Source organism: Anastrepha obliqua, chromosome 4 (assembly GCF_027943255.1).
Source record: "Anastrepha obliqua isolate idAnaObli1 chromosome 4, idAnaObli1_1.0, whole genome shotgun sequence".
In the NCBI taxonomy this organism is placed as follows: domain Eukaryota; kingdom Metazoa; phylum Arthropoda; class Insecta; order Diptera; family Tephritidae; genus Anastrepha; species Anastrepha obliqua.
In genome coordinates this window covers 114,638,525-114,663,931 of record NC_072895.1, presented here as the reverse complement: position 1 = coordinate 114,663,931, position 25,407 = coordinate 114,638,525, and the positions used below count along the sequence as shown (strand labels likewise).

Below are 25,407 nucleotides of genomic sequence, written 5' to 3'. Positions count from 1 at the left end.
GCCTCATTAAAAGCACTTCTGCTTGTTTTTTGAAGCTTGCTTAGGTAAAGATGTAGGTAATTTTGCCAGAGGGCAACACTGAAGCAACCTTTATCAAGGAAGGCACTCTAATTGCGCTGACTGCTTTGCAGAAAATGAAAAAAATAATAATGTGTAACGGGAATTTTTTCATCATAAGCGCTTTGAAATTCAGTTCGGGCTTAAGTGTAATTGTAGGGTTTTCCATTTTTAAGACCATACCATGGCGCACCAACCAAATTGGAGGAGAAACTCGACTTACATACACACCTCTCTATAATGTAAGCTTCCGAAATATATTACTAATTTGAGTCCCTTACTAAATTTTAAATAAAACTTTTTTTGTTTTTTTTGCTAATTTAGTTTCCAAATCGATTTTCAGTTTCCGAAAATAAAAAACAAAATCCAACTCACCTGCCCTGGTCCACCAAGTAGTCCGGTAGAAAAACCGCACAACAGACGTCCAATTATGACCACTGAAAAGGAACGGCTCAGAGCGAGCGTACACCAGCCCATGCACAAAGGAATAATCGACAACAGCATAGTGGAGCGGCGACCAACAAAATCAGCCAAAGGGCCCGAGATTAGCGAGCCTACAGGTGTTGCTAAGCTATGAACGCTTGCTAGAAAAGAATGCAAGAAAAGGAATAAAAATAATTTAAGAAAATTTCGCAAATAGTCATCCATAAAACACTAAGTACTTACCAATCCATGAGCCCATTTCCATATTAATGGCAATCTCCGCTGTGGTCGAATTCACATCCGATAATTGTGGCAACAGAACAGCCGAATAGCCGATGGGCATGCCACACGCGGCTGAGAGCAGCAAAACGGCGCAGGTGGATAGAACCTGTTATGGGAGTGTGTGTGGGTGTGTGTATGGGTGTGTCGTTGTTGGTTTTTGTTTTGTGGTTGATGATGCATCCATTTTCGTGTTGCATGAGAGAAGAGAAAGAAAAAGAGGCGAATTGCAAAATTATGATTGAATTTAATAAACTCTTTTAATTTAGTGCTACTTGAATATTAAAAGTAGATATGTATGCACTACACATAAGGAATTTGTAAATATATTTGTTTATATGTACATTTTTATAGGAGTTTTCTGCTATTTTTTTGTACATTTTGATGCCCTGTTTTACCAGACTCTAGTGAGCGGGATTGGGCGAGGCTTTACAAATGTACAGTAAAAAATGTTACATTTTTATTACAGAACCCATGGAGGTGGCAAAAATCAAAAAAAGTACCAAGCAAGGGCTACTAAACCTCAATTACTTAAATATTATGTGAGAACTCACCACCGGAGGACAACTTAAACGTATGAAAATTTAAGAATAACCCAATAATTCATATTTCACTTCCGGAAAATTACGCCAATTTTAAGAAAATTTAATAAAGAAAAATGGATGAAGAAGTCATAAATTTGCCCGACTATGATCAACAAAATTCTTTAATTGCATTTAGAAAAATAATTTTCAGATATGTAACTGAAATGTAAAAAAAAACTAATATCGGAAGTGTCCAGCACTGACAAATTACACAGCGATAGCACCGTAGGCCTAAGTAGCTAGTGTGCTCTATCAATTAGTGTTATATTTCATATTGCTCTAATAAATAATAATAATAATAATACACAGCGATGCTTTGAAGCAATCATCCCTGCCATTCATTCATGGAAACATGCTTAGCGCACATGTACCACATATGTACATACATACATCCTCGTACATACATATACATGTTATCTGACCACATTGACAAAGTTCACTTGCTGTGCTTCTTCTTGCATGAGAGCAGCGCTTGCATGCTTGCATTTGTGCCAGTGGAATAGCGCAGTTTATAAGTAGAGAGACAAAGTTATTTTTGTATTAACCATTCTCTTCACGTAGCACATCAGCCAGCTGTGTTTGAACAAGTTGCTTCACTTGACATAACGGCCCTGAGTATGAGCAAAGTAGCGAGATTCATTTAGCGTAATATGAATGTGTGTTGATATATCCCATATGGTCTAGTGGCTAGGATATCTGGCTTTCACCCAGAAGGCCCGGGTTCGATTCCCGGTATGGGAAGTGATTTTTTTAAACTCTCTGTGTTTTTTTAAATAAATGTGTTTTTTTTAGATGTGGTTTTTTTTAAACGTGGTTTTTTTGTTTTAATTAATTTAGCAATTTGACTTCTTTCTACTAATGCGCTGCACTCCCCGTGTTAAAACTTAGATTGAAATAGTAATTCCGCTGGCGTGGTGGAATGTTTTGTTATGCGCTTCGTTCGAAGGTCGTCTTAATTGTTTATGTTACTTTGTTGTTTGTTTTTGTAAATTAGTGTGACACTCAATAGTGTCGCTTTAAATTACTTAGTATGAGTAAAAGTCACGATGTATATAAAACAAAATTAAATCAAGTCAAATGAGACGGAACTCGAATAATTGTCGTAACTTTTGAGAGGGCAAATGTATTTTTCTGATCGAAATATGTAAATCAAAATGTAATTTATGATTTGGAGAAAAATTATTAATTTTAATTTTCTTTATTATTTTAAACTGCTCGTTTTTTTATTTTACCTTATTATATTTTAATTTAATTTTTTTTTCCATTTTAATTACATTTTTATTTTTGTCTAATGTTTTTTTTCAATTTTTTGAAATAAATTTTTTAAATTGTATATTATTGTATATTATTTTAATTGATTTAATTAAATTCAGTGGATTTTCGTTTCTATTTTATTTTAAATAAAAACAATATTCTTTTAGTAACCAGGAAAAAAAAAATTAAAAAATCTTAATTTTTTTTTCAAATAACTAATTAATTCAAAAAATTAAAAAATGTTTATATTTTATTTTATTTGAATTTTTTTAATTGGAAAAAATATTTTGTTTTAATATTTTTTTTTTAATTTTCGTTTTCTTATTTCATTTCAACTTAATTTAATTTTGTTTTAATTTTATAAACAAATCAAAAAAGTTCGTTTTGTTGTACTTTACTTTAGATTTTTTTAATTTGTTTCATTCAGTCAAATTGTTTTTAATTTATTTTAATTATAATAAAAAAATATATCAAAACTTTGTAAGAGCGCAGTAAATATTTGTATTATCTTTAATTTAATTTTATTATGGTTGGTTGGTTGGTTTAAGGGTGACCCCTCATCGGAGTGCCACATAGACCGCAAGTTGGGTCCGTTGTGTTGCCCTAGACCTCATTATATTATATGATTTCCCCACTTAACCGAGATTTTTACTATAGATTTTGGTCCAAGATATTAATTCGTTTCGAGAATTTAATGAGAGATTCGATTTTCAGGTCCGAGAGTACTGAAAGATTGTCAATTGTTGGAGAGCCTAGAAGAGCGAGTCGACTTCTGGCTAGACCGGGACAACTGCTTAGCAAATGTCTGCTCGATACTTCCTCATCTTCGTCCTCGCAGTATCTGCACAGGTCGTTTTGAGGAACCCCGAGCCGACGTGCGTGAGTGCCCAAAAGGCAGTGGCCGGTGATAAGAGATGTTATATGCCTTAGTTCGTGTTTCGAAAGACTTATAAGGGTTTCTGTCTGTTTCAGATTGTAGGATGACCAGATTTGTCTGGTCGTAACGCAACTAGTTTCCACTCGCCACCTCCGATCAGCAATGCTGTGAAATTCTCGATCAATGATCATTTTACATGTTGAGAGCGGAATGTGGATTGTGGGTAAGTTAAAGTACTAACATTTGATTGCGCAGCTCCAGCTCTTGCGAGCTCATCAGCTTTGCAGTTACCTTCGAATCCACTGTGACCCGGTATCCAGATAACTTGGGCAGAATTCTGAACACTTATCTCGTTAAGAGATAAGGGACAGGATCGAACCACATCTGAGTGGGTATAAGAGGAGCTGAGTGCTCGAACGGCCGCTTGACTGTCAGTAAAAAAGCGGATATCCTCTAGTGATTTTATTTTCTAAGAGAGTTTTCGCAGCATACCAGATAGCGCATACTTCAGCTTGGAATACACTACAGTAGTCGGGTAATCTAAATGATAGATTGATGTGAGGGGAATTGGAAAAGATTCCAAATCCCACTTTACCGTCTTGTTTTAAGCCATCTGTATATATAATCAGAGGGCCATCGATTTCGGTAAGATTTGTCTTCCATATTTCCCTGGTTGGGAGTGAACAGGAGAATAGCAAGGGTGGTGATGGAAGACTTACATGATAGTCTATGTCGGAAGAGATAACAGTGTTTCTGTTCAGTACGGCCGAATGGCCAAGATACTTTTTCCATTTCGAATGACATTCATGCGTGTCGCTGCTTTCGCTGCAATCGCTTTGCCAGCCAGATCGATAGGGAACAAGTGAAGCAACGTATTTAGAGCCTTAGTAGGTGTTGTACTTAAGCATCCTGTTATCAGGAGGCAGGCTAATCTTTGGACTCGATCAATTGTGGCTACTGTACACCGTTTTTCGAGTGCTGTCCACCATACAACCACACCGTAGAAGAGTATCGGTTTGATGATCGAGGTATATATCCAATAAATGATCCGAGGTGAAAAACCCCAGGTTTTGCCTATAGCTTTCTTACAAGTATAGAAAGCTATGAAAGCTTTTTTACATCTGTTTTCGATGTTCAATTTCCAACTGAACTTTCTATCAAGAATAACTCCTAGATATTTAGCTGAATCAGATAGAGGTAATGATTCCCCTTTTAAAGTTATTGTTTGCAGTGGAGGAGATTGTTGTTTCCTATTGAAGAGAACAAGATCTGTCTTTGCTGGATTCGCATTTAGTCCGCATTCGGTGCACCATTTTGACAGAATATTGATTGAGCCTTGCATGAGCTCAGTGAGGGTATTCAGGTGTTTGCCTGACACGCAGAGAGCAATATCATCTGCATAGGCTACAACCTTGCAGCCTGCTTTTTCGAGATTTCGAAGCAAACTGTTTACAGCGAGATTCCAGAGAAGGGATGAAAGTAGTCCGCCTTGAGGAGTGCCTTTGACGGCGTACATTCTCATGCGGCTTAACCCAAGCTCTGAAGTGATTATTCTATTTTGGAGCATTTGTTCGATCATCTTTCGGATGGAGTAGTTAATACCCAATTTGGCAATTTCAGACAAAATAGCGTTGGGTTCAATATTATTAAAAGATTATTTTATTATACTTCATATCTTTTTTTAATTTTTTAACTTGATTTAATTTTATTTAATTTAGATTTAATTTTTCTTCTTTCAGACTTGGGAGACACGCGTTTCACTGAAGGTGAATCGGGCATTAAGGATTTCTCAGCAATGCTGCAGAGCCTTTGGTAAAGCTGGCGTAGAGTTTCGAATCATCTACGTAAAAAAGGTGGCTCAGCCGGAGTCTTCTGCCGTGCCCGTGCTTTAATACAAACTCATGTCCCGTCTCATTTAGGATGTGACTTAAGGGGTTCGTGCTGAGAACAAACCAGAGTGGAATCAACGAGTCACCTTGAAAGATGCCATTTGGTATGTTTATTTTGGTTGTGTATTGAGATCTAGAAAGACTATGATATTGGGATTGAAGTTTTAAATACGAAGTACGATGGCTTACTGAAGCCAAGAGTGTGTGGAACCGAATTGAATGCTATCATCCAGTCAATATAAGCTGCATGGAGGTTTCTGTTCTTCTGTTTAGATTGCTCAAGGACAACTTGATCTACATATAATCGGTTGCTCTTTACAACCTTGTGATGCACGAATACATCCTTTCTGCTCTTCTGCAATCAGACTATGTGCTTCGATATGCTCATAAAAGATGCTAGTTATGCACGACGTGAGTATTTTGTAAATAACTGGCAGACAGGTGATGGGCTTGAATTTTGAAGGATCGCTGATTCCATCACATTTTGGAATCATATATGTATGTCGTACGAAGCGTTGCAAAATTTGGCAATTCTTCTTCAACGGTTATTATCTTGGTGAAGAGGACTGCAAGATTGTCGCGTATACATGTGGGCTTTTTGAACCAGTAAGCATGTGAGTTGTCACAGGCTGGAGTTTTCCAATTGTGGAGCCTTCGAGAAACTTTCGCAACCTCTTCAGGTGTTACGGCTGAGAAATCGAGTATTGGAATACTAGAGTACTTTTCCTTCACTTCTGCTATCCAGCTTGCCGAGGTGTTGTATTGCTGAGGTTTGGACCAAATAGACGACCAGTATGATCTAAATTCATCCATTGATGCCTGTCGCGCCTGCCTTTGAACGTTTGTGGTTTGTTTTAGTTGTCGCAAAAATAGCTTTTGATTGTTTTCAAACATGCGATTATGTTGCTTGCGTTTCATAGACATGCTATACTTTTCTCTTCTGGTTATTTTATTTTATTTTATTTCATTTTATTTCATTTTTTTTATTTTATTTTATTTCATTTTTTTATTTTATTTTATTTTATTTTATTTTATTTTATTTTATTTTATTTTGCTTTATATTATTTTACTCCAATTTTTTTTATTTATTTAGTTTTATTTCACTTTGCTTTACTTTACCTAACTTAATTCAATTCTCTTTTATTCCATAATTTAAAAATTGTTTGTTGTATTTAGTTTTATTTTATTATACCTCAATTTATTTTAATTTATATTCATTTTATTTTATTTTAGTTAACTCTACTTTATATTACTTAATTTAATTACATTTTTCAAAAATTTTTTTTGTTTTATTTTATTATTTTATATTAATTTAATTTTCAGCAAGTAATCAAACCAATTCAATTTAAACATTAATTTGTTTTATTATCTATATTATTATCGTCATTTCCTTTGGTTTGCGCTGCGTTTAAGTTTTTTTGTTACTATTTTTTTACTACTGTTTTTCAATTTTTTATTTCGCGCTTATTTATTTCCGTACGAAATTATTGTGGGCTTTTCACGTTTGGAAGCTTTCATTTCAATTTTTTGCCTTTTCGGAAGCACCTTGCCGTATTTGTTGTGTCTGCTCCGCAACACCTGTTTTCTGCATTTTTAGAAACTGAGTTTATTGACATTATTAATTTGCCGTCATTTAAATTTGGTCTTCCTTACAACTTTTTTGACCTTCCGTAATCCTCTTATGGCCAAATTTATTTTTCTATAGTATTTCATAGACAATAGAATTTTGTTTACATTATTGCTTTGGTGCACTGAACTCAAATCATAATTATCAATAATTTAAAATTCTAGGCTAGTAATGACTGTGTGATATCACTTTCACGCCACTAATTTAGGTAAGCAATAGAGGTCGTGGGAATTTCGGAAGCAAAAATTAGAATGGAAAGATTTTTAACATACAGGAGAGTTCTGATCAAATAACTAGAAAAAGATGTATCACAAATTTGTGTAGTTCCTCTTCAGGTAGAGGGAGTCAGTGGCATAGCAGTTCTACATTTTCTACGCCTTCATCGCCACTGAAGCTGTAGCGTTGGACGTAAAGTTTATTCTATTCACGTGTAACTCATTAGCCCATGCTTTGTTTTTATGCCGACCATTGAAACTATGAAGAGGAAATGAAAACAATTAGTGAGTATACACCTCTCATCGGAATTGTCTCACCATTCCACATGAGAAGCGCTAAGGTCTTCTAACATTTTTGCTTTTTAGTTAAAGCCGATTTAATCCTTATAAGACTTAGCCCTTTACACTTATAATAAAATGTTGCCTACATTTCGAGAAAATTCAAACAATAGTGAGTTGTTAATAGTTGTAGGCAGGTGTTCCTCTGAACAAAACTTCTTTACAAGCATCTGAAATGGAAGTAGCACGAAAGAGAAGCCCTGTGCGATATTTATGGACTTCTTTGTCAATAGTTCGAGTTGTGGTTATTAAGTAACTAGAGTGACGTTGTAAACAATGTAATTTAGGCTTCATACATAATTATTTGCTTGCACTTTCAATATACTCTCCTATTCCTATTTGAGACCTACAACGCTCCATGTGAATTTTCAACTATTTGAAAAAGAGCTGGAAATATTCTTCTTCCAGCTACTTTCCAACTTCAACCATCTGAATTTTATTATTTTAATTGCAGTTTTAAAGCGTAAGCTCTGGCAAATAAGGCGGATGGTGTCACATGGGTTAGGATCCTCTTGACAGACAATGAGGAATGAGCCGTTGTATTGTCTTAAGAATGCACATTATTTTTTCTTAAACATTTTGTTTATTCTTCCAAGGAGTTTAACCTTAATTATTACTGTTAACTGATTTAACTCTCTCAACTTCAGAGTCAGTTTCAGTAGCAATATATTTGTTAGTGTAATAATTTTGTTCCAGCGAAACAAAAACTCGAATCACTACTTTCATACTTATTTGTTTACAGAAGTGAGAGCAACATGAGCAAGAGAAGAGTCAACACTCAACATCCGGCGATTGTTAACGTTAGACGCATGACTATTTCTCCAAGCGCCTTGACAGGCCTTTTTTATATCAGTATCAGAGTTAAAAAATTTATATTAAGCATAAAAATATATATTTATTATTATTATGCATTTTCTAGTTAACGTTTCCTTTAAAAAGTCTGCGTAGTAGTAATTTTTAGCTTTTCGATTACCGACATTATTATCTATTAACTTCTCACTTTCGAAATTCTCTATTACCTAAGGTCTACTCCTGTCTTACAAGTATTATCAGTGCAGTTATGGTACAATTTTACGAAATCTTTAACAATATAGAACCTATTTGATTTCACAATACTTAGCGAAATCCCAGAATAAGCCCCTTTTCCACATAAAAGTTTGCAGCCCACAAACTCACCTGATGGAAAACGCCACGAATTGCAGCATTTTCATCCGGCACCGCTGACAAATATGAAGCGATCGATGAGAGACGTGAGCGACGCCTTTGCGGAAAGTATTGTTGTTGCAGCAGCTGCTGATGATGAGGATGATGATGATGATTGAGGTGATTATGTTGTTGTAGCTGTAGTACCGCTTGTTCGTGCTGATAATGTTGTGTTTGTTCACGAGCCTTATCGGTCAACGGGAGAATCTCATATTTGTGCTTGTGTGGCGCAAATTTACTATATTCTTCCAGGCGTTCTCTGTAATGAAGAAGAAAAAGTAGAAGAAGCGTATTTGAAAAAAGCAACGAATAAATAAATGAAAGTCTACACGCACTAATTAAAAGTGCAAATATTTTGACAGAGCACTAAAATAGTTGTCTCAATGCCATCGCATTTACTTCTAATGCCAAGCGCTTGTGGGCAAAAAAAAAAAATAAATATTTGCTTTAATTGACTTATGCATTTTGTAAAATTGTATGTATGCACTCGTGTGTACTATAGGTATATGGAAGGCTTGTGAGCTTGTTGACATTTTTAATTAATTTTTGCGAAAAGTTATTTACATGCGTATGCACACACACATACATACATACATGTGTGGTTTGAGCAAACGCAATTGGATTATTAAGCAAAGTAGACATTTTTTTGTTCTTTCTTTCAATTTCCCCTGCAATTGCTAATCTTTGGTTAATTAATTTGCAATTACTTGCCAAGTTGTATGTGTGCGATTTTGTTTTGGTGTTTGTTTGGTGGCCCGTTAATTGTTTATGGAAAGATCGGAAAGTTATGCAAACACTTAAACAGAGTAAAGCTAACAATGAAAATGCCATCAGAAAAAGCGACTGGATTTTTTTAAAGCAAACGGCGAAGAGCGCAAAAGCCTAAGCAATGCAAACATTCACGTTTTCGTTGCGGATTAGTTTGAGGGTCGCTCAATTAGTACTTGCACTTTCAGTTGACGTTGCTGCTATTACCTGCCATTTGTCAAATTATTAGGGTTTATATTTGTCAAACTAGAGGGTTTATGAGTTTGGCAATGAGTTGAATCACGCGATTTCTGTGGTTTTCCATAAAATGGCAGGCCTTGGCAGATTACGGCAAAATTGAAGGCCGTTGGTGTGTCTGGTTTGTCTAAAAAGTCCTCATGTTTGATACTCCGCATCAAAGAGTCATTAGTGTATGCATCAGCTTCTTCATGATGATGTATCGATTTTCCGACTACCTGTATTTTGTTCTGTATTTTGTTCTGTATTTTATCTAACAAAATGAAATTTTAACTTCTAAACGCCGTATTTTGTACCTCTTCTCCACTAGAAATAATCTGTTCAGTAATTTTTTGCTTTGAAAATTTCATGTCGACTGAGTTTACAATTTTATTTCCTCGTTGGTGTAGAGACTATCGACTTTATTTTACCCATGTAGGCACTGAAGAGTTTTGGAAACCGAAAAACAAGGTTCAACGGTGAATTTGTGTGAAGGTACTAACTGTGATTCGAGTATCAAGGCTACAGTGAATGTTGTTCAGCAACACTTTTCACTACCGCAGCAATATTCTCAACAGAACGTCCAGTTTTTGAACTGCCAGTCCTCTTTCTACCCTCGACAGAACCATTTGCTTGACATTTTCTTACCAGCGTTTGAATCTTCGACTCATTCGGAAGATTATTTTCACCAAAAAAATCTTAAATTTTGTTCTTAAAAATCGACCATTTTCATAATAGGGCTAGGTTAGGTTACAAACTATGCTAAAGTGTAGAGAGTAGAGTTTTGGAATTACACTCAGAATTTAGATAAGCGTGGTTCTGAACACTCCACTTCCATTCGCAAATCAACCTTTAATGCGAACCTTTCTTAGTGGGTACCTAAGACAAGGTTAGCCTCTTTACTACTATACAATCATTCCAGAGGCGAGAATGAACTGTAAGCCGACTGTAAAGATCCGACGAGATATCTTTTATGGTAGCTCAAAAAACTTCTCGTTTACTGAATAAAGTCTTTGCCTTGACGGAAAAACTTAATCGGACGCTGTTTAATTCCAGAAAGACCACTTTACTTGAGTTCGCCTGCTCGCTCTAAGTCACTCTCTCGGAATGGAGAGCACTCACGCCTGTGGTTATGATTATGAATGAAGGAGGTCCAAACCAAATTCTCCTAATCAATATTGGATTTTGTGCCTATTCGTCACCGTTAATGAATCTTCAAGACATTACCCCCTGCCTGAGAAGTTGGCACGACCACACATGGCCTATTTGTTTTCTATATGGAGAAAATGCGCAACACCGTTACGGAAAAAAATTACAAAAAATCAGTGGGATTTTCTAGCAACTTCAAATTTGCGCTTTATTTAAATAAAATCAAGGCGTATTCATTAAAGGTGGTGGCACTTTACCAACAACAATATTTTATACGTTTGATTGTCTCGGAAAAGTATTGGCAAAGTAGAAAACAAAGAATGAATTCGCCTTGTTTCATTCTGAGCTGACAGCCACGGACACGGCGAAAGGAAAACGAAAAATCAGCTGATTTGCCGATATCACCATTAAAAGATTCGCCTTGAATAAAAATTAATAAGCTACCTTCTTGATACCGTCTCGTTCATATTTGAGCAGAAGGTATAAGCTGCATGATAATTTTTTTTGGAAATTTCAATTAAAAGCATGGAATTCTGATGAAAATATTGTGGATTTTTTTCTGTTTTTGTATAAAATTGAAATTTGGATAAATGTCAATTTTATAAAAAGTACTAATGAACATTCAACAAAAAAACAAGAAACAGAAGAATGTCACCTTTTTATCGCAGGCTTTAGATACTGCGTGATCAGCCCCCGTACCTTTACTTATGCCTATAAAAACATGCATTAAAATGTGTGCCAATGTCTATGCATGTTTCCTTCCAAAGTGCATGCAAATGTAGACTTAAAGAACATCCGATAGGCTTCTTTATAAATTTCTAATGAAATCACTCTATGCTGGAAAAGTGTGACACCTTTTTTAATTAAAAATACTTAGTTCATTTGTATTCATTGAAATAATTAAAAATACTCGTATACGTGTTGAGAATAGTGATTCATTCCTAGAATATAACATTCGAATAAATAAATAAAAAGTTTGTGGTATTTTCGATAGAGTTTAAACACCTCTGATCGTGATTTGCCGATCTTGGGGAGCCCCACTAATTGTTTTTGTCGTCGAAAATAGTTTGATGTAATTTATGAAATGACTGACACCTGTAAGGAAATACTTATGCAATAGAAAATATTTACTGAAAAGTAAAAAATTATCCAAAGAGGATCTATCCGAAACTATTAGTGCACTGCGACCTCTGATGTGGTCGATTGTGCTTCACCGCACGCCTAAAATTGAAGACTTCTTATGAATTTGAGTACATTCATAGGTTTTTGGGTTCACAGCACTAATGTGGGGAAAAATACGAGGACTTGAAGACGGTACTTACCGCATTCGGTACAACGACGAGTTAGACAAATTTATCAGGGGTGCAAATGTAGCCAGGTACATCACAGCACAAAGGATTCGATGGTATGGTAAAATTTTACGAATGAGCAGCGACAGAGCTATAGAAAAGATCTTCGAAACAAATCCACAAGGCGACAGAAGGAGAGATCGACCGAGAAAACGATGGCGAGATGGCATTGAAGGCGATTTTGGAGCTATTGACATACCTGATAACAAACGCAAAGCTGATGACCGCGGGACGTGGAGGCGAACTGTAACGAAAGCAATGTTTCAGCCCGAACTGCGATGATGATGATCACTAATGGATTTAGAGTCGCACCACCTGGGTGAGCAGAGAATATGTTCTGGAATTTCCTTATCCACTTCCAAAAACGACAGACATTTGATAACTAAATGATAAGGAAGACTACAATGCCGTACGTAGTATCCAGTGAGTGTTCTTAAACCCTCTCTATCTAGGTTTAAGGATCTATTTGATGATATTATTATGGACGGATAAACTATTTAGCCAGCCTCTGTTCAAGACTCTCCACCGAGAGTGGATACTCATGCCAAATATAGGAAGGCCTCGGGAAGAGAAACGACAGCTGCTTTCAATTGTCATCACATCCGTGAAAACACACGCAGCGCCCATCTGGCCAAATATGAAAAAATCGCGTATGAAATAAATGAGAACCACACATAGAGTGGTGAGCGCTAAACGCACGGACTCAGTCGACGCCATATCAGTCATGCCAAGGAAAATCCCTATAGATCTATCGATCAAAGAGTTGCAGAGGCTGTATAATCTACCACGAGAAATACCGCACGGTGTTATTAAAGAAAAAGAGAGGCAGCGTATCATCAGAGAGTGTCACCAACGCTGGGACCTTTCAAAAAATGCTCGTTGGATCCATAAACTGATACCAGACATAGGGAAATGGTATCGAAGGAATCGCGGGGAAGTCTACTTCTATGTGACGCAACTGCTGAGCGGTCACAGATGGTTTAATCTACACCGCTTTAATTTGGAAAACGGCCCCTTTTGCACGGTCTGCCCTGACAAACCACAGAGGCAAATCATACAGCGCAAACGTGCGATAAACCTGCAAAAAGGCGAGCATGAAGTGGTTTAGCAACGGGTATAATGAAAACGCTGCGTGATGAAGAATCGGCCCGAAACGCGCACCGGCACACCGGACATATTCTCGTACTGACAGAGATTGACTAATTTGAGTTGACATACTCCCTGACGGCGTCCCGACAAATTACTTAACGGCAAGGTTCCGGAAGGAGCAACCGACAAGAGGGGATTTTAGTTCGGGTTAAAGTCCCACACTGACGGTCAGAATTGCTATAGGCTTTCAATGCTTTCCTCCTCCAAATAAAAGCGAAAAAAACCGAGAGAGTCCTGTTAATGTCCTGTCCTCCAAATCTTTGATAAATTCCTTTATGTGGGTTTAGGTGACCCCATAAAAGAGTTCTGGGCCATGGAGTTCTTAATCATCATCACCATCATCTAGACCAGGGGTGGGCAAAAGCCGGCCCGCGGGCCGGACCCGGCCCTCTTGCTAATTTTATCCGGCCCGTTGAAAAATTCCGCACATAAATTTTTTTAAACTCTTTTATGAGATTTTGTTGACATCAGCATTATTAGTGTGCGTACGAAAGTGACTTCTATGAAATTCCTTATTACACTGAAGTGAGATGGCTTAGCATTGGTAAAGTTTTGGACAGATTTCAATATTTGCTTGATGAAATAGTATCCTTCTTGTCGATAAAAGAAAAACTACATGATTTTCCTGAATTGCAAAATAGAGCTTGGCTAAACGATTTCTCATTTTTAGTAGATATCGTAAAATATTTGAATGAACTAAATATAAATCTACAAGGGAAAAAACAATTCGCTTTCAATATGCACTCAAACGTCAAAGCATTTATGACAAAACTAAGTTTATTTGCTGAAAACTTTAATAATAAATTATTAAATCATTTCCCCTCATTGCAAGCACGGCGAGAAACATTGAAAAATACAGATTTTTTTAAATATAGTACAATAACACAAGACCTGCATTCTGAATTCCAAAGAAGATTTCAAGATTTCAAAGCTATTGAAAAACCGTTATCATTAATTAGCCAACCTTTCAATTTCGATGTGCAAGAAGCCCATGTTGAAATTCAACTAGAACTAACTAGACTTACAATCAAATATTTTACTAAAAGAAAATTTTCACTCAAACGAATTGAGTGCTTTCTATGGCGCTTTGAATGATGAATATTTCAAACATTTTTTGAACTATGTTCAAAAATACCTTGTTTTATTTGGTTCGACATATATTTGTGAAAGAACTTTTTCTTTAATGGTTTCCACGAAAAATAAATATCGATCACAAATTACTGACGAAAATCTACACTCGGTATTGAGGATTGCTGCAAGTGATTTGGAACCCAATTTTGAAGAAATAATGTCAGATGAACATTCGAGATTTCACGTTTCGCATTAACTTTAAATATTTATTTTACCGTTTGATGTTTTTCTTTTCTTTTTTGAATTCTATTTACTATTATATTTACGAAATGCAATATAAATGTTAAATTGTAATAACTATGTGTCAATATAAAATAATTTGTATCATTAAGACATAAATAAGTAACAAAATAAAATGTTTCATTGACTGGTTTATCTAATAGGCATTTATTTATAAAAATATTTCTTTAAAAATTACGTGACATATTTTATTCAAATTGAAATGATACTTAGTGTTTGGCAGGGAAAAAACTCCATCCAAAACATCCGCTTGTGCAAAGCATATGCGGTATAGTCCTCCGGCCCGGGAGACATTTTGAAAATTTCATTTTGGCCCGCGCTTTCAAGTATTTGCCCACCCCTGATCTAGACTGTATAAAGCAACAAAGTAACAGAAGCGTGAACGGGAAAGAATATGACAACTGAGTTAGATTAACTTGGCTGATCAACTCGACTGATCTGACATAGAACAAAACCGGTGCCTGGTATTACCAAAATATTCAATGCAAGCCTGACTTTAGTGTTTAGGTCCTAGTTTCGCCCCGTGAGCTGTTCTAAGGCGGCGTCCCGAGAATACTCCAACTACTGGTATACAAACTAACCTGGAATTGTGTACAGATAGGCGATGATTTTATGTTGTATGAGTGAAACAAGATTTTGGTAGTGCTGTAAAATATTGACGTACCCCACAAGGAGCTCGATTTCGATATGAATGTAAGGTCTAGCTCCATTCCAAGGTAACTGGGTGTTGCACATTGATCGATGATAGGTTGGCCGGTTTCGGTCAGCAGATGTACCCACTCATTTCCGTCTATTCCTATTTTCGTCCAATTGTGCCCACTTATTGGGCAACCATTTTAGCCTAACCTAACCTGTCTATTCTCCTGTGTCTAACCAGGCAATGTCTGCCCGCTATAAATGAAGATATTTTTGTGGAATTCATAGTTAGTTCAACTGAGTTCAACCCAGTTTGAAGCGTAAACCTCGGCTTGGCAAATACTGTATTAATTCGGGAGCTTTTCACCGGAGCTTTCAACAGTTGTAGAATATCAAGTTCTGAGCAGAATACAGTCAGAATCCGGTCAGTCTGTGAAGATTTTTCGTATAAAGCGATTGAGCCGAAGTACTTCCTCCAGCTGTCTTTTTATGTTGTCATGTTCGCACCCTATTTCAAGTTGGTCCGTCGAACGACGTAGTTCGAGCTGCCATTCAGTTTCCGTTTGCATAGGCGAAAGTAAAATTTAATAACTCGACTTTGAGCAGACTTTTTAACAATTCTCCCAAATTTGGAAATATATTTTGATACTTCTGAATCAAAGTCTTAAATGGAAGACGCTCTGTACAACTCTAACTGAAAAAATTGTGCTGTTTGTTAACAGATTTGTGGCAACAAGAAGATAATATCAACTGTTGCAGCGTTCATTTAATACGGCGTTATAATTTATTATCACTTTGTGGTTTGGCCTCTGTGGTCAAGGTCAACCAAGTAAGCTGAAGTGGTGAGAAACTCTATCGTACGATTTGTGGCGATCCGCTTTACAGTCACCTTGTACTCATTACAGTCATGACACTATTGATCTCAATTGACAATTTGGTATATCCGATTGCTTTAGAATTGCGAAATTTATTAATGACTTTACGCTTCATATGCGGACTGCTAAATGCAGCAAGATTTTGTGTACTGAGGTGTTTTTTAAAGAAGGAATTTGTTTTTTCAAGTTTTTACATCAATTAGTTGATACAGGTGAACCTATAAAAATGATAGCAGTAGTATAAAAATGAAATTTTGTTTTTGTAATTTGGTGTTTTGAATGTTAAAATTTCTATCAGAATATAAGCGAACAAACGAAACAACAGCAAAAAACAAAAACAAATATAATAATAATAAAAACCTGATCACTTTGATATTCAAACCACCAAATCGAGGAGGAAAAAAAGCACGATCACGCACAAAGGAGGCCAAACTGCTACTGAAATGAAACACTGGATGACCATTTCGATAGTTTGTTCCAAGGCGAATCTATTAAAGGTGGAATCGGAAAATCAATGATTTGTTTTTTTCTTTTACCGTGTCCATGTGGCTGTCAGCTCAGAATGCAACAAGGCGAACCATTCTTTGTTTTCTACTTTGCAATACTTTGCCATGACAATGAAATGTACAAAATATTGTTGCTGGTCTAGTGTCACCAACCTTTAATGAATGCACCTTGGTCTATTCCCTTTCTCAGCGCACACAACCGCGATTGCTACTGAGATCAAAAACCGCAATAAAGGTAGAGATGTTCAAAAAATATTGGTATTTAAAAAAAAACAGGATTTTTTTTCAGAAATTAAGGCAACTTATGTGGAAATTTTCGATGGCAACATTGCCGAAAAACGACAGTTAATATCTATTGTGAATGAAAAATTATTAAACTTTTAAAAAGAAAAACAAGAAAGACTGGATACAATGATAGGTTGCACTAAGACGTTCGAAATTACATAAATTGTTTTGGTATTTCGGAGCAGTTTGAGAAATTGCAACTGAAGATTTTTTTTAAATAAATACTTATTTTTTAATATCAGGGCAGCTAATAACTGTATTTGTTGTCTGCGGTCCATTTTTTATTGCCCAATTATCGAATCAAAAAAATCAGCTGTTCACTAATCCGTGTAACAACCGTCTGTCACACTAAATTTTGATCAGTATTACCTGCACCGGTAATCCCGATTGACAGCGCTGTCTGTCTAGGCTATTATGGCGTACCTAAATCTTCAAAATACCCTCTAAATTTAGTAGTCTCAGTATGATTTTCTTTGCCTTTCCTCTGTTTGCTGAAATAGAGGAGGAGTTAACCTTTCCTAGGTGTTAAATTGGCTCTGAGTCTATAAACGGGGCGGCCGCCCCTTTCTTGGCAAATTTATCTGTCATTTCATTTCCAGTAATTCCTTACATCAGTGTTGGTAAATTGAAGAAGATTGAACCCTGAAGGCATAAGACGAGTATTATTCCAGACTTTAAGGCTCTCGCCTCTTTTGAAATGGTGTGTTTTGGGTATTTCTTTAAAAGCGTGTAAAATGGAAACGAAAAAAAGTTTTTTATTTTTGTTTTTAGTATTTTATTTTTTAATCTATTGTTAAAAAATAAAAAAATTGTTTTTGTCACACGAGCTTCGTTAAAAAAGTTGTCACCCATCAAAAATGGTCTTCACATGGACAATGGACACAGAAATAGCCGGTTGTACTTTACTGATTTGGATGAAATAAAATTGCAATGACGTAGAATTGATGTCGTTATTGTGTCAACTACTATTATTCGGGAAACATTTTTTTAGAAATTTCTAGAATTTTTTTCGGATCTTTAAAGTCAAAAATAAAGGATCAAAAAACGGTTATCTATCTTTGAACGTCTGCCATTTTGTAAACTTTGTTTTAGGTCGTATTTCACATGATAATGACATTCATATTGAACAAGAACCTTTTTTTCTTTTTGGTGTCAAACACCTGTGAGTCCCGGAATCCGACATATCTTTTTTGGAAGACATGGAAGACCATTTTTTGAAGGCTGGCAACTTTTTGAACGATCCTCGTATGGTAAAAGTTTTTTTTTTATTTTTTAACAGTAGATTAGAAAACAAAATACTGAAATCAAAAATAATAAATCTTGTTTTGTTTCCATTTTACACGCTTAAAAAAAAAACACCCAAAAAACACCATTTCAAATGAGGTGAGGGCCTTAAGTGAGCCACACATGGAGAAATAGAAATGGAAATGGAGATGGAACGAAGTGCATATATACATAGGTATGTACAGAGGTAGATACTGATTTTATAAAATCCATTCAAAGGCCAGTCCAATCAATATCTTCATTCATCCAGTTGCATTGTAAATCGTATTTATTAGCTACTTTCGCGTCGTCACTTTTATTATCGTCTGAATTTGATTGCCTGATAAGGGCGTGTGCGTGCCTGCAATGTGTGCATCACTTTCGAATAGTTTGTTTTTTTGGTCACATGGCAACACTACAAGTACTCGCTACCGTTCACCTCGTTGCTTCTGTAATATCAAGTGCGTACTCAGCTGATTGATAAGCGCAATTGCTTTGTGTAATCAAACAATCATTAATATTTTATATTTTTTGCAGCATTGTTGTTAGAATGATTAATTAATTGCTGCAGTTGCTTTTGCTTTTCTTCTCGTATTTGTTTTTTTTGTTTATTGAATAATAAAAGCCTTGGCTTTTCAAACGAATGTCAATTGCCTATTTTTATAGCTTCTTACCATGAACTCAGGCATCGTTTTGAAATGCGTGCAAAATCGCATTTTTACAAATTGCGTATTTGCATAAGACTTCATTTATACTTACATACATCTTTCTATGTACGCATTCTGAATTTTTTTTTTTTCAAATCTGCGTAGTACGAGAAATTGGCGTTTCTTGATAATTCGAGCGAATTAAGAGCAGGCGGAGATGAAAATGTCTGTATCTGACGATTTTATTAGCAACAAAAAAAATTGGCTTTCGAGAAAACAGTACTAAGTGGTGGAAATGCCCACCTGTCGTTGCTTAGGAACAACTCCTTCTTACTGCTGGGAGCGCCATCTGTGTTTCACATTTATCTGGCAGAAGGACGCACAGATGGTTGAGGACTTCGCTAAATTTGGTGTGTCTGCGCTATTACCGCGGGTGCAATGTGTAACTGTTTGTTCTTGCTTGTTTTAACAGCCACAATGCAAATAATAAATGCGCTGACTATTGTGCGGGAGTAACGATGGAATGGATAGGGTTTTGCGTTTGAGGAATGAGATTTAATTTTTTTTGTTTTAGAAACAAGAAAAGTAGGTAAATTCGGAAAAGTGCGAGGAGCGTGCTTTACGTGAGGTTCGAATCCACAACCTCTGGGATAGCAGGCCAGTGCATTTACGCTAGACTACCGAGACCGATTTCTCTATATACGCACCTCAAAATTATTATAAAGGCACCATTGACAAGTTTTGATTATTAAATTATTTATTTTTAGCTTCAAATATTTTTTATCAAAATATAGTTTAATCTATAATAAATACTATAATAACTTAAGTTCCTAACTTTATAAAAGTTTTATAAAAATGCGTCAAATTTCCTTAAAAATTTCCAAATTTTTCAATAGATCCAGCGCGGTTTCGCACAGTATTTATGTAGGTTAGCGACGATATGTTAACATAAATTTTGTACGGAGTGACTACAACCAGCTTTTTCATTTAACCTTCAATCTTATCAAATCACGGCTACACCCTTTTGCTTTTATAATCACTTGGCGTAATCTTTTTTCAAGTAAAAAGTGACCCATTTTGTGAATGACTAATCATGAAATCAATTTCTAAGACATCAAAGGTGTTATTGTATTGTAGTTTTCGAAGCTAAAAAACATTAACTAAATTAAATAAACTTTGAGTTAAAAATTGATCCAATGGTGCGAAAACCTTAGAAATGTTGGGAAACTGTTGCGGTAATGTTACGCTAAAGAAAACAACCAACAGCCGTCTACGAGTGGCATGCATGCTTCAGAAGAGATCGTGAACCCATCGAGGATGACAAACGTAGCCGCAGGCCGTCGACATCGAAAACTGTCGAAAACATCAATAAAGTGAACGAAAAGTTGTTCAGTAACCGCAAATTAATCATCAGAGAGCTGGCAGAGGACTTGAACATTGCTTATGGATCCATTCAGAACATTGGAGTTAATGATTTGATTGTCCGCAAAGATGGTGCTGCTGCAAAGTTGATCCCAAAGGATCTGAATTTTATGCAAAAAAGGTAATGAGTTGATATGGCCTAAAATATCTAAGGCTGAACCCGACCCTAGATTCATCAAACGCATCACTTCTGGAGTTTAGACGTGGATTTATGAATACGACATGCAATGCAAACATCAGGCAAGAGAGTGGAGAGCTCGGAATGCACGAATGAGACCAAAAACCCACGTCGTTTTCAATCAAAAAAGAAAGAGATGCTCACGGGTTTTATGGATCACAATGGTATTGTATGCCACGAACTTTTACCAGAAGGTCAAAAAGTTAATAAGGATTATTATTTGGTCGTTATGTCACATTTACGGCAAGGAATTCGCAAAAAAAAAAAAAATCATTTCCTCAACCTAAAAAAACAAATTTATCCTTACTCCCGCACAATGGTAAGCGCATTATTTGCATTTATTGTGGTATCAGTGGCGCAAGCAAGAGGAAGCGGGCACCCGCGATACTAGCGCAGACACACCAAATTTAGCGAAGCCCTAAACCATCTGTGCCATCCTTCTGCCAGAAAAAAATGAAACACAGATGGCGGTCTAAGCAGTTAGAAGGCATTGTTCCTAAGCAATGACAGGTGGGCATTCCCACTATTTAGGACTGGTAGCAGGCTAATCACCTACTGTGTAAGAAATCAAAATAGATTAACGAAACCAACACAAGACTGAGTCTTGTCGAGGCCCTATGCTCCCGAGAGGAGTGAACAAGGGGGAAAAAATGTGACATTTACGTCAAGCAATTCGTAAAAGGATTTATGGGAAAACTACTCATGGATTTTGCCCGAGGATAACGCACTGTCTCACAGCGCCATCTTTATCCGTGAAATTTTGACCAAGAATGAACGAATACCATTCAACAGTCAACGAATTCACCTATAATGGCTCCCTGTGATCTTTTTTCTGTCAGAGCAGTTTCGAGAGCTGGATCAAACGCTGGCATAAGTGCGTTGCAGTTAATTAGGAGTGTTTTGTAGGCGATAATATCACTTTTGAGGAATAAATTTGCATTTTGAATTTTCTGAATTTATTCCGGGAACTTTCTGATCAAGGTGGCATATCTCTTTACTATTTATATGGTCGCAGTATTCTTTACGGAAGTCTATGCCATCTTGAACGTGGTATCCTGGCTAATTGAGCAAAAGTGGTGGGGTAGCAGTATTGTAATTTGTAGTAACAGTCAAGCTGCACTGAAAGCCCTTGCTAACCTACCCCGCTTTACGAATGTAAGACAAAACTGAACAGTGCTGCAAAACATAACAAAGTTAGTCGTTATTTGGGTGCCTGGACATTGTGGTATTACAGGGAACGAGTTAGCTGATAAATTGGCTAATGAAGACTCTGCAAGTATGCCACTAGGCCCTGAACCCTTTCTAGGTGTCAATTCCGCATCGATTCAACTATGGATTGACGACTTTATGAGGTCTACCCGTAGAGGACGTCGGTCTGGGTTGAATTCGTGCAGAGTAGTTAAGTGCTTTGTGAAAGAACCAAACAGGAAAATAGCGACTTTTTATAAAACTCAACAGGGAGGTGGGCACTGAGAGCACTGGTGGATGTAATCACAGGTCACAATGCCTGTGGTCAGCGAATGGCTGCCATGGGGGTCGTCGACAGCCCGATATGCCCATTCTGTCTTGAGGATGACGATACTGCAGAGCATTTTCTCTGTAGCTGTCCTACATTTTCCAGAATCAGACTTAGGATATTGGGTTGAGATATACTGAGTATGGATACAGCTCATACTCTTCCTCTTCCGGATCTCTGAAGATTCATCAATGAATCCAAAAGATTTGTGGAAGAGTGACCTCAAACTAATTTTTCCGTCTTACCACCCACATCTCTATTCTTTCTACTGAAATCTATCCGGGTGTAGTACAATGGTCTCCTGACTGAGTGCTTGGACTTGTCTAACTCCCCACAAATCTATTCTGATCTAATCTATGTATATCCGGATGAACTTGAGATTTTGGTTCAATGTGAAAGTCATTCACAAATTTTTAATACCAGCATTCCTTTAAATCGGTAGGTGTAAAAAATAAACAAAAAAAGTTCACACATTAACGACTTATTCGTGACAAAAAATTAACGACGTTTCAGTATTAATTTTCGTATTCGGATAGCTCTAAATTCCACAGAGTTCAAATGCAGCACGTGCGCTGAGCTTGTTAAATTTCTTGTTGTTGTTTTTTTGTTTTTATTATATTGTTTATTTGATTCATGTGTTTTTAATGCAAGACATGGCTTTTTTTTAAGTTTAACGAATTGTATTAAGTGCGCAGCTAAGTTCTCGCTATTTTTTATGAAAATACAACTGTATTCTGAAAAAATGGTTACAAGTGAATCATTGAAAGTATTGCCCATCGCTGGCTACTACTTTCCCCCAACTTTCTGGTAGATCTCATATACCGTCGCGGTGAAACTGTTCATCTTTTGAGGCTATCCACGGATCAAGCCATTTTTTGATGTCTTCATATGAATGGAACTGCTGGTCAGCTAGACCTTGTGCCATCGATCGGAAAAGGTGATAATCGGACGGCGCAATATCTGAAGAATATGGCGCGTGGGGTAGGATTTTCCATTTCAGTGTTTGCAGGTAGGTTTTAACGGGTTTGGCAACGTGAGGCGGAGCGTTGCCATGCTGTAGAATCACTTTTTCATATCTCTCCGCGTATTGCGGCCGCTTCTCGCGCAGTGCTCGGCTCAGTGGCACTCAATTGAAATCGATACCGATCCCCAGTGATGGTTTCGCTTGGTTTTAACAGCTCATAATAAATAACACCAACTTGGTCCCACCAAATACATAGCATAAACTTCGCAGCGTGAACATTCGGCCTAGGCGACGACGTAGAAGCATGACCGGGTAGTCCCCATGACTTTCTTTGCATTGGATTGCTGTAATGAATCCATTTTTCATCAACCGTCACGATGCGATGAAGAAAACCCTTCCGTTTTTGCCGCTGGAGCAGTTGTTCACAGGCGAAAAAAGAAAAACCGATGTTCAACATCCCTTGGTTTTAACTCATAAGGACCCAAGTCCCCTGTTTCTGAATCATTCTCAAAGCATGCCATCGCTTGGAAATGGATTGACGAGTAACTCCTAATACCGAAACAAGCTCTTCTGGCATTTGACACGGATCCTCATTGAGCAATGCCTCCAATTCAGCGTCCTCGAAGGTTTTTGGCCTTCCTTCACGCGGACGGGACGGTCATCAACATTAAAATCATCGTCCTTGAAGCCACGGAACCAATCTCGGCACACTGTTTCACTTAAAGCAGCATCTCCGTAAACTTTTTGTAGCTCTCGATGCGCTTCAGCCGCCGTTTTTTTCGAATGAAAAAATGAAAATCAACACCTCCCGCAAATGACGATTATTCGGCACAAAATCAGACATTTTCATAAAACCAAAAGTATAAGATACCAGATCAAAATCACTAATGTGTCGAAGCAGTTTGTTTGCCATATGTCTAACCTTGGTTTATGTCGTCTAGATTAGGTTAGAATTGACTAGCACACACTGCTGGCGACATCTATTGAGAAACAGCGGGAACTTAGTTCCGCACCTAATATTTCATTATTTACAAAAAGTAAATCGTACATCAATTAAAGCGAAATTTTTAACAAAAATTACTTTATTCATTTCAATGGAAACTTACAGTACAAATATAATGCCTTGGAAGTGATCAATTGAATATTCATTTCCAGGAATTCTTTACAAACCATTGTGACTGTCGGATTTTGAAAACATGTCAATCACTGATCAAATGTACGATATGCAAGCACGAGGAATTTCGAAATAATTCAAAGTTATTAGTTTAATACAATTCGTTCATTTGCGCTTGTGCACTTTCCCTATAATTCATTCACAAGCTTACGAAACCGCAAATAGTCATGGAGAAGCAATGAATTAATTTTGCAGCCATCAACTTGAAACAAATTAATTGAAAAACATTTATTTATGTATACTAAAATGTACAAATAAATAAAAATTTAAGTGAGGAAATATGGCTGCTCCTACAGCTGGACAGCTGTTTTACGAAATAAAGAAAGTATGAAAGTGTAGAATAAATATTAAAACAGACCTTTGTCTGAACTGTTAAAATGCTGGTTTTTAGGCTCTACAAAATATTTTAATGTTCAACTTTTTATTGCTTTTTAAAACATTACGCGCACAGGGGGCTTTTAATGGGGGTTTAGGGGGTTTTTGATGGGGATATAATTACTTTATAAATTAAAATGCAAACGCAGACTTAAATTTTTTAAGATATGAAAATGGAACAACTTCATTAAAGGCTTATACAACGTGAAGTCTGAAATAAACAAGACTGGCGTCATAAAAATGTGTTTTGATGGAGCCATCTTTTTAAGAAGTTTGCGCATTGGAAGTTACATCCCTAGCTTACTTCCGGTGACAACTTGGTGAGATTTGGTTCAGTGCAACCGACGTTATTGCGTCTAAAGTGGATAAAAATCGTTTTTTTTTTGCATGTTATTGTAGTAAAACATTTCAAAAATTAAGTTGAATTCGGTCGTTACTTTTGAACGGACGTGATTTTAACAGCTCTCGAGTATAGCCTATCAAAGTGATAAAACTAAACCCAAAAATTTCCAAATTGCGATATAGACGCTTACACGCTGAATATACATCAGCTTATTCGACATTCTACATAGTTAAGTGAAAGTGCAAAACAAAAAATAATTTTAATAATAAACAAAAACAGAAGCAACTTGAGATGCCTGTTGGGCATTCTCCACCGCAAGAACGACAAAATTCGTCAAAACTTGCGCCAAAAACAAACTCCAGCGAACCTCGCGATAACGCAGCGAACACATATGTACATATAAAACAACTTTTAACTCGTACAACAACACCAAATGTGCTGTCACCAAGCGAACCAACTTCATGGAGTGAACAA

General features: G+C 36.6%; 1 protein-coding gene and 1 non-coding gene across 2 annotated transcripts in view; one reads left to right on the top strand and one right to left on the bottom strand.

Moving 5' to 3' along the window:
* Positions 1-25,407, bottom strand: part of LOC129243506 (facilitated trehalose transporter Tret1) — a 48,637-nt gene that overhangs the window by 10,988 nt on the left and 12,242 nt on the right. The window contains exons 2-4 of the mRNA XM_054880568.1: positions 8,721-9,006; positions 724-868; positions 433-641 (exon numbers count right to left, since the gene is read on the bottom strand). Of these exons, the coding sequence (XP_054736543.1) occupies positions 433-641; positions 724-868; positions 8,721-9,006 (640 nt within the window). The remainder of the gene's footprint in view (positions 1-432; positions 642-723; positions 869-8,720; positions 9,007-25,407) is intronic.
* Trnae-uuc (transfer RNA glutamic acid (anticodon UUC)) lies at positions 2,013-2,084 on the top strand. Its single transcript has one exon. It is a non-coding gene; the product is annotated as a tRNA-Glu (tRNA).